The sequence below is a fragment of the Balaenoptera borealis genome (assembly GCF_965194805.1).
Source record: "Balaenoptera borealis genome assembly, chromosome: 1".
In the NCBI taxonomy this organism is placed as follows: Eukaryota; Metazoa; Chordata; class Mammalia; order Artiodactyla; family Balaenopteridae; genus Balaenoptera; species Balaenoptera borealis.
The window spans coordinates 114724358-114733477 of NC_138860.1; the positions used below are offsets into that span (position 1 = coordinate 114724358).

Below are 9120 nucleotides of genomic sequence, written 5' to 3' on the forward strand. Positions count from 1 at the left end.
CTTTTTTTGTTTGTTTGCGTTTTAAGCGGCGACAACATTGTTTCGTGTTATTCTGTTTTACGATCGATAGCTTCCTTTGCTTGGTCGGGGCGGCAGCGGAGCGGCGGAGTGGCGTGGACCTCATGTAGAAATGACAACAATGGAAGGGGCCAGCGGGTCGAGTTTTGGAATAGACACGATTTTGTCCAGTGCCAGTTCGGGCAGCCCCGGCATGATGAATGGAGATTTCCGCCCGCTCGGCGAGGCCAGGACCGCGGATTTTAGGAGTCAGGCCACTCCGTCTCCCTGTTCGGAGATTGATACTGTAGGAACGGCGCCTTCCTCTCCCATCTCGGTCGCCATGGAGCCCCCGGAACCGCATGTGATAGCGGACGGCCCCCAGCATCACCACCACCTCCACCACAGCCAACAGCCGCCGCCGCCGCCAGCCGCGGCCCCCACGCAAAGTTTGCAGCCTTCGCCGCAACCGCTGCCGCCGCAGCCACCCGCCCAGCAGCTGGGCTCGGCCGCCTCGGTCCCCAGGACTTCCACCTCTTCTTTTTTAATTAAGGACATCTTGGGCGACAGCAAACCTCTGGCGGCGTGTGCACCGTACAGCACCAGCGTCTCATCTCCCCACCACACCCCGAAGCAGGAGAGCAACGCAGCACACGAGAGCTTCAGGCCAAAGCTCGAGCAGGAGGACAGCAAAACCAAACTCGACAAGCGGGAAGAGTCCCAGAGCGACATCAAATGCCACGGTGAGTCGCGCCGCCTCGGCTCCCTCAGCTGTCTAGCTTCTCACTCCTCTTGCTTCCCTGTCTCCCCTTCTGTCTCCCGCGTATCTCTGCTGGGATTCGAAGGCGATTCTCAGCTTCTAAGGCGATAGCGCCACGGTCAAAAACTGCAAGCGGGAGGGAGGCCTGCGCGTGCGATTTGGGGACTGGTCCCAAGTTCTGTTTATTGTTACATTTCTACCTCCCAGCCCTCACCGCCATCCAGCTCCTTTCTTTGTTTTACTTCATTTTAATTTATTAGGAAGGGGGCAGAGGCGGAGGGTATCTGACGGGAAATACTTTAGTATTTCGTAGTGCCTAGGGGTGTGATCACAACGTGGTGCTTATTTTTTAATGCAAATCATTCCATTCTTCCTACACACCGTATTTTCTAAACACCGGAATGGGAATTATCAGATTTAGCGAAGGGAAAAATTCCGAGCCGATTAACAGGGAAACTTTTTTAAAAAATTTATTAGATCGTGATTAATATAGGGAAGGCCACACGGTAAAAAATTATAATTAGTGTTTCAATTAAAAAAAATACCCTTCCTACCCCATGGCGCTAACTGAATATCTGTATTTCAGTAAGAGTTTTGGCCCCTTACAAGTAAATTGGGAGGTAGCATTTATGAAAGTAAAATTTTATGGAATTGAATATCTATTTTTGTAAAATCAGAAGATGGCAATGGAATTGTCCTTCAACTCCCTTTTTTCACTTTCTCCCTAGAGAATTTCATAAGTGTTCTGGTCTTTGCATGGCAAAAGAGTTTTAACATACGAGGAGAATTCTCTTTTTTCCCTTTACTGAAAGCTTATTATTATTATTAATCTTTGTCATCTCTGGGAAGGATGTGTGCTGACTGTCTGGAAGGTAGGATATTGCCTCTTCATTTTACTATTGTATCATTAGCATAATAGTGCCCAAAACAGATGTACAGTCTGGTCTGGCGATTTTTTGTGCACCAACCTCCCCAGTGGGTCAATTAGAGAGATTATGGTTCTTCCTGCAGGGAAGATCAAGGAGCGCAGCAAAAACGGGTACAAACAGAGGGATTGACATATCGATTTCCCAGCATTTCAGTAAAAAACCAAAGTTGACAAATAGAATCCGGAAATCTCTGGGCTGTCACCTGGATGGGCTCAGTGATTTTGAGCTGAACGCAGTGTCTGGGAGACATTCTTTCTGAAGCTTTAAGAGACCTGATGCGAGCAGCCGCAGAGAGCTTGATCCAACATTTCCCAAGTGCATCTGAAAAAAGGAAAACAAATGCCTATAACTTTTAGTAAACAGGAAAAGTAAAATGAAAAAAGTGCCCCCTTCTCAAAAAAAAAAAAAAGTTGAAAGACCTTTTAAAAACTAACAAATAAGAAAATATGAAGTCAGAGTGAAAACAGTAATGGAAAGGGACAGGGTCTCCCCTCAGTCAAGGAAACAATTAAGAAAAGGACCCTTATCATAAAGTATTTTTTTTTTCTTTTTCATTTCCAAAGACGGGAAGATCCAGCACTCTTTTGGAACCCTCTGAGGAGCTCTGCACAAGGCTCCACACTCCCTAGCCAGCAGTTGGTCCTCTTCCTCCATACTGGCTAAGGTCCAAGTATGTTTATAAGGAAGGTGACAGAGTATAGTTCCCCCACCCCCAGACCAGCAGCTGGCTTGGGAATGTGGAAGTGTGTGCTGGGAGGACACTCCATCCTTCCCCATTCCAGGCTACCTTACAGCCGTGTCTGGGTTTCTATGTAGGAACAAAGGAGGAAGGAGACCGGGAGATTACGAGTAGCCGAGAGAGTCCCCCTGTGAGAGCCAAAAAGCCTCGCAAAGCCAGGACGGCTTTCTCCGACCACCAACTCAATCAACTGGAGCGTAGCTTTGAGCGACAGAAGTACCTGAGTGTGCAGGACCGCATGGACCTGGCAGCTGCGCTCAATCTCACTGACACCCAGGTCAAGACCTGGTACCAGAACCGCAGGTAAGGGAGGCTGTGTGGGAGAGCAAAGGCGTCTGGCCATCCAGGTCAAGACTACTACACCAATCTTCTTCCCTCCTGGCCCCGGAGACACTAAGGACTCAGAGGGCCCTGAGCTGGCAGTCTGGGGCTTTCTGGCTGGAGGAGGGATTAGCCACACCTCCAAGGTGAAAGGAATTGTTCGGTAGCTGGAGTTTGGAGAATTTTGCACTTCTAAGTGTCCTTAACATATGCTAGTTTCTCCCTCAAACATGAGTGGCTGAAATTTACCCCATTTTGCCCCCAAATCAATCAAGCCACACCTTTTCAAACTGAGACATCGGTGTAGGAGACACTCAGGCCCATACAACCTGTGCCTTGCACCCTTTTGGGCCTGCCCCAGGATGGTTCCAAATATCTATAGCCGGTCACACAGTCTGGCTGTATCCATCCTGGAAGAGCTGATCCACTGGCTTCAGCTTAAAAGTCCTTGCTTGGCCTGTGAGGCAGTCGGGAGAGGTAGAGTTGGCAGCCGGTCAGGCATCTAGACTGAGGGTCTGTCCCCTATTGTGGCCACCTCAGAGCCCTCCAGGAACCACGGCTTCCCTTGAAAGGAAATTAGGAAAGGGGCTGACAGTACTTGTAGGCCCCTGAACTGCAGTGTGAACCCAAACTGTGCAGTCTGGGGCCGAGGTTATGCTGAGTTTCCAAGCCTGACGGTTGTCTTCCTTGTCTCGATTTTCTCTCCCCCTCCTTTTCTCTCATTTGTGTTCTAATCGTCCATAAGTGTGGTTGGAAATGCCCATCCAGTTGTCATCTTTACCATAATTTTCTGTCTCATTACATACGGTTTCAGCCACCCTAATTCTGTCGGAAAACATTAGTGTCATTTGTAGCCAATTTAAAATGGGCGACATGTTTATTAATTTGGCTGGAGCTGCTGGGTATGGAGGGCCCACCAGCCCTGCGTTCCGTCAGGAGGCATCTGAGCAAAGGCCTGCTGCCTCTTCTTCCTAGTGGGGTGCGGTGGGGGAGGGAGGACACCGAGAAGAGCTGATCACAGGTTTTAATTGTTACTCTCTCTCAGAGGAGAAAAGATCCTGAAATGCATTTTTCCCCTCCTGGAATGGCCCCGAGGTACTGTCCCCAAGGGAGAGTCCTCCCTCAAACGAATTCCGTTTTGAAACCCTTGTCACCTTCCTGGCTCTTAAACACACACCCCCCCAACACCTTCCATACGGTCCTGTCAGGCTGGTGAGAGGGATATGTCTCCACAGCCCTGGGGACCAAGAGGGCCAGGGGTCCCAGGCCCAGGAGTCTCTGTGTCCCTTTGTTTACGGTTTCTTCTCACTCGGCCTGGAGGAAAGGGGGAGGGGCAGAGAGCAGCCACTTTGGGATTTCTGGGGAGCCACTTGGGGAAGGAAATTAGAGGAGGAGGGAGAAGACTGCCTACAGAAAAAGTGGTCTCCGTTGGCCTCCAGGAAAGTTTCAGGAAGTAGCCAAACAATAAGTAAGGGGGGGGCAACAGCAGAGCAAAAAGTCAGGAAAAGGTAGCAAAGATTGGAGAATTTTATTTATGAATGTCTCAGACATTGATGGCATCGTCTGGGAAATTGACTTGGATTTGGGTGATTCTGGGAGGGAGAGGGTGGGATAGGGGGCCAGGAGGTGTGCTTCATTCCTGGTTCTCAGCGCTTTCTAAGTCTTCCTGTGCTCCTCGAGGAAGAGAAGGCAGGTGAGGGGGGAGAACGGGCCTTGGTGCCTGGGCAGTGCCCACAGCTGCGGGGTGCACGCACGCCTGCTTTTATTTCAGGACCAAGTGGAAGCGGCAGACTGCGGTGGGCCTGGAGCTGCTGGCCGAGGCAGGGAATTACTCGGCCCTGCAGAGGATGTTTCCGTCGCCTTATTTCTACCACCCAAGCTTGCTGGGCAGCATGGACAGTACTACCGCCGCGGCGGCCGCCGCAGCCATGTACAGCAGCATGTACCGGACTCCTCCTGCGCCCCATCCCCAGCTGCAGCGGCCCCTGGTGCCCCGAGTGCTCATCCACGGCCTGGGGCCTGGGGGACAGCCGGCCCTCAATCCCCTGTCCAACCCCATCCCAGGCACCCCGCATCCACGGTGAAGAGCAAGTCACTGTCCCTCCCTGTCCCCTCCCTGACCCGGACAGCTGCCCCTCCTCTCCCGGCACCAGGCTGTCCGGCCTCCCTTGCTGCCAACTGGGAAGCAAAGAAGTAAGAGAGGAAGACACTCACCAGCGGGTGGAGGGGGGGCCCAAAGAGGAGCCAGCCCTCCACTCTCCATCTCCCCACCCCCAGAGACAGGGCTGGAAAGCTCCCGCACAGCAGTGTGACTGGCGAAAACGCCGACTCCACACAAAGTGCGACCAGTAAGTGAAAACATCAACAAAAACAAAACCTCAAGTTCTTTTTAAAATATGACTTTAGGGACAAGCAGGAGGGAGGGAGGGGGGTGGGGTAAGGAGGGAAGAAAGAAGGGCACGGAGAGGAAACCACACAGGCAGAGAGAATTGTAGATGAACAGCCTCAAATTCCGAGGCAGAGGGCGTTGCCGTGGACATTCCGTCTGCCCCAGAGAAAAGAGGAGGGTAACTGAGAACTTTGCACTGATTTCTCATGACCTTTTTTCTTTTGGAAAAGTGGCATGCTCCATAATATGAAAAAAAAATGTACATTTGAAAGACTGAGTGATAAGTGATATATCATATTTATTATATGTTGTCCAAAAAAGAGTCACTTATATACATTAGTAAAACATGATTTTTCTTTTCATGTCTTTTTGATTCAGTAAAATAAATGCTTAGACAAAAATATAGATTTTTTTGTGATTGAAAATTACAGAAATAAAGTTTATCTTTTTTTAACAAGCGGTGAAATCCAAGGGAGCTGATTTTACTGAAGCAGAATGTACTATGATGAAATGTGTCACTTGGTTTAGGAAAACAAAATCCCTTCTGGAATATTAGGAATTTACAAAATCTGTAAAGATGTTGGGCTGACTTGTATAAAAACAGCTCCATTTTTCACGGTGGCCTCTTCCGAGCCGTTATTCGATATGTGTGAACTTCTTTCTTTTTAAGTGGATGATTTCAGAGCAGTTCGTGAGGCCGCAGGAGAAAATCTGCGCTTGTCGGCTGTTGGTGCTCGCCAAATAGGCGGCCAACTTTCCCTGCTGTCCCGGCCTGCCTGGCAGCCCCAGCCGAACCGGGTCTGTCCGCCCCTCCCCCTTCTCCTCGGGCTCCTGGGGCGGTGAGGGTCCGGAGCGCTAGGCAGCGGAGACGCCGGCAGGGGCTGGGCTGCGGGCGGGCGGGCGGACATGCGGGCCTCGCAGCTGTTCTGCAGCCCACGGCCGGGCGTCCGCGCGGCAGGACAGCCTGCAAGCAGGAGGCTGCAGGGCGCGCAATTAGGGTTCCCGGGGGGACTCGAGAGGCCTAGCTAACAAACCCTGGTCGTGCTTTCATCCTGGCCTTCTCATTCCCCAGCGGGCATCCAACCCTTAGCCCCGAGCCGAGTGTCTTGTCCTAGTGAGTTGGCTGTGCTGGGATGTCTGGAGCGGAATGCAACTCTGGCCGAGACAGGTGTGCCAGGCTTTTTATCCGCGTCCCGGGATCTTTTGGGACCGCAAAATGAGAGGCCCTGCCCAGAGGGTAGTGGAGGCTGGCTCCCTGCTTTGGGAGTGTGTGTGTGTGAGTGTGTGAGAATGAGTGTGTACGTATTCGTAGCACCTCGGCCAGAGCCGGACCTCAGCCGCAGTCCCCCCTCCCCCACTAGCTCCCAAGAGGCTCAGCACTCCCGACAAGTGAGGAAGAACTGGAGGGGGTGGGTGTACATTTCCGGGGCTTCTCCCACCTTCCCCAGCCCCAAGGTCACTTCTCAAATAGTCCGAGAGTTGGATCCCCGTTGTCTGGGTATCCTTACATCTCTATCTTCACTTCTGCCCTAGTACATAGTCAAAGGATTAAGACCTGCAGCTAAAACACATCCAGACCAGTTTTCCAACTTTCTCTGATGTTTGAATCTTAGTACAGTTACAAAAACATTTAAAACAATGTGGAGTGCTGTGGGAGTGTGTGTTGGGGAGGAGAGGGAAGGAAGAAGGAAAGAAAGGTGAAATCCAGGAGGAAATTGCCTCCGGTGCCTTGATCAGACCTGGGCTAATTAGGGAGTGGTTTGCAGATTTCTCTCCAGCTCATCAATTTGCTTTAAAAGTGGTCTTGGTCTTGTTTGATTCTAACAAAATTGTTTGGACTGGCCCTTCTCATTTTCTTCCCGCTGAGCTGGGACAAACTCAAACAGCTGGGCTGGGCTGGAAGCTGGGCGCCACTGTGTCCAGTGGGAATGCCCATTGCCTGGGTACTCAGCAGACTCTCCTTGCTCTGTCTTAGCTGCTGTTGGGTTTTACAATCACGCTTAAATAGTTCACAAATGGTCTGCCTAGGCCTAAAAAGGCACTTTCCAAGGTTTGGGGGTGCTACAGCTTCTCGATGCAGTGGCCCCAGGGCTGGTCATCTTCGGGGGGGAAAAAGGGGGACCTGGGAATTCACTGGAGCTCACACATTCTAAGTTCCCTACAAAGAATGACCTCAAGTCCAGTTGGGAAATGCACATAAACAAACCTTCAAATACAAACCAGGCCATAGCACCCATCTGCTACCAGCAGCCCGCCAGCAGCCTGCCAGCCACTCTGCTGAGGAGCCTGCCAGCTACCCCTTCACTCTCAAGGCCAAACTTGGACTCCATAGGTGGACAATGAAGGGGGAAGCACTATGTCTACGGAGACCAAGGTTTCTTAATTAACCTCATATTCCACTGCTGCTAGCAATTAGGTTTGATCCACCAGACTCCTCCCAAATGTGCTTTCACTTCAAAGTCATGTTTTCTTTCACCCCCTAAACCATGCAGCGGAAAGTGTCAATTCCCCTTCTACAGTTGTGTTGGTTACTTCCTGTTGCATAGAAGTTGGCAAAAGGAGTGTGTGTGTGTGTGTGTGTGTGTGTGTGTGTGTGTGTGTGTGTGTGTGGTGGCGGGACTGTTGTCCCAGGAAGAAAGTTGAGTGCTGGATTCCTTCTTTTCATTCTTTTCTTTCTGCAGCAGTACCACCTCAGCAGGTGCCCTTCTATTCAAACATCCCCAAACTATTCCTTGCAAGTCAAACGCAAACATAGTCCTTTCCCTCAGAAGGGGTCCTTCAGTCCAGTGCCTGCCCAACAAAGTAGCGGTGTTGGCTAAAAGGTGAGGAGTGCAACACCAGGTTTTCCAAAAAGCAAGGAACAGGGTAATAGACAAAGGTCTTTTCACAAGGGAGATCCAGAGTTAGTTATGGAGGCTCAGAGGTCTGTTGGCCCTGGGAGCTGCACTTCTTTTCTTTTTCCCACCTTCAGCTGGTGTTGGAAGGGCACTCCACGGCTAACTCCATTTGGATCGCTCCTTTGATTAAGCTGGGGACTGGCAAAACAGGGATTTTCGGGGGGCATTCTTTGCTTGCTACAGAAACACAGGAGAACAAACGTGTTTCAGAGAGATGTTTAGACACTCACAAAGGCCCCTTACATTTGCTCTCCTCAAGATCAGCTCTGCGACTCCAGCAAACCTAGCACAAATCTGTAGTGAGTATGGAGTAAGAAGTTAACTCCCCAACTAGCAGCCAGGTATTCTCGCCCAAGCCTGCAATTTTCAATTAGTTGCAAAGTTATGATTGCTGCTTGCTTCCATGCCTCCAGCAAATATACCTACCACCTTGTAACACTTTATTTTTGCTACCCCTGCCCTTAAAATGAAAGTCCACACGACGGCAAATTAGACAGCTGATTTCCTCTGTTGCAAATAAAACCGTTTACCCTCAAACCAAGACTTCCGTCCTCCCTCCCTCCCTGCCATCTGACTCCTGCCTAGGCAGCCCTTTCCCAGGAGTCTGCCAAATCCCACCTCCCCTCTTTAAGCAGGCGGCCTGTGAGTGGTTTGTTTTGTTATATTTTTAACTTTCTAAAAATATTTGGAAAAGCTCTCCCCAGGGCTAGGGAAACTTTAGTCCCTATTAAGCCACGTGGTTACAAAAATATACTGGAAGAGAGCTGCTAAGTTTTCTAAAAAGCCAGGCATGACTTGAAGTCAACATGCTTGGGAAGAGACTGACTTTTCACCACTGGTGGGCATGATCAGGGGCAGAGCTGAGCCTCCTAGGGGACTGATGTTTCCTCCTCAGCATTGAATTCTTGGTGTGGGAAAGCTGGTTTGTCGGGTGTCTTGGCTGTTGGCTAGAAAATTAGGCAGAAGGGCGAGTGGGGGCTTCTCCAGGATTTACTCCATGAACCCTGGAACAACGCCTCTAGACTTCTTGAGTCTCCCACTAGGTCTTTGTCCAGTCCCCACTTCTTGGCCAGTTCCAGACTTCCTCT

At 50.5% G+C, this 9120-nt stretch overlaps 1 protein-coding gene across 1 annotated transcript; it reads left to right on the forward strand.

Annotated features, from left to right (window-relative positions):
- The first annotated feature begins 6 nt into the window (after positions 1-6).
- On the forward strand, positions 7-5751 carry BARHL2 (BarH like homeobox 2). Its single transcript, XM_082351077.1, has 3 exons — positions 7-740; positions 2503-2728; positions 4518-5751. Exons 1-3 carry the CDS (start codon positions 131-133, stop codon positions 4828-4830), a joined length of 1149 nt encoding a protein of 382 aa, XP_082207203.1. The 5' UTR covers positions 7-130; the 3' UTR covers positions 4831-5751.
- Positions 5752-9120: the final 3369 nt, after the last annotated feature.

Coding starts and splice junctions, on each gene's coding strand:
- BARHL2 (XM_082351077.1), top strand. CDS start 131: ATGACAACAATGGAAGGGGCCAGCGGGTCGAGTTTTGGAATAGACACG. Junction 741..2,502: donor GAGCGACATCAAATGCCACG/GTGAGTCGCGCC, acceptor GTTTCTATGTAG/GAACAAAGGAGGAAGGAGAC. Junction 2,729..4,517: donor ACCTGGTACCAGAACCGCAG/GTAAGGGAGGCT, acceptor CTTTTATTTCAG/GACCAAGTGGAAGCGGCAGA.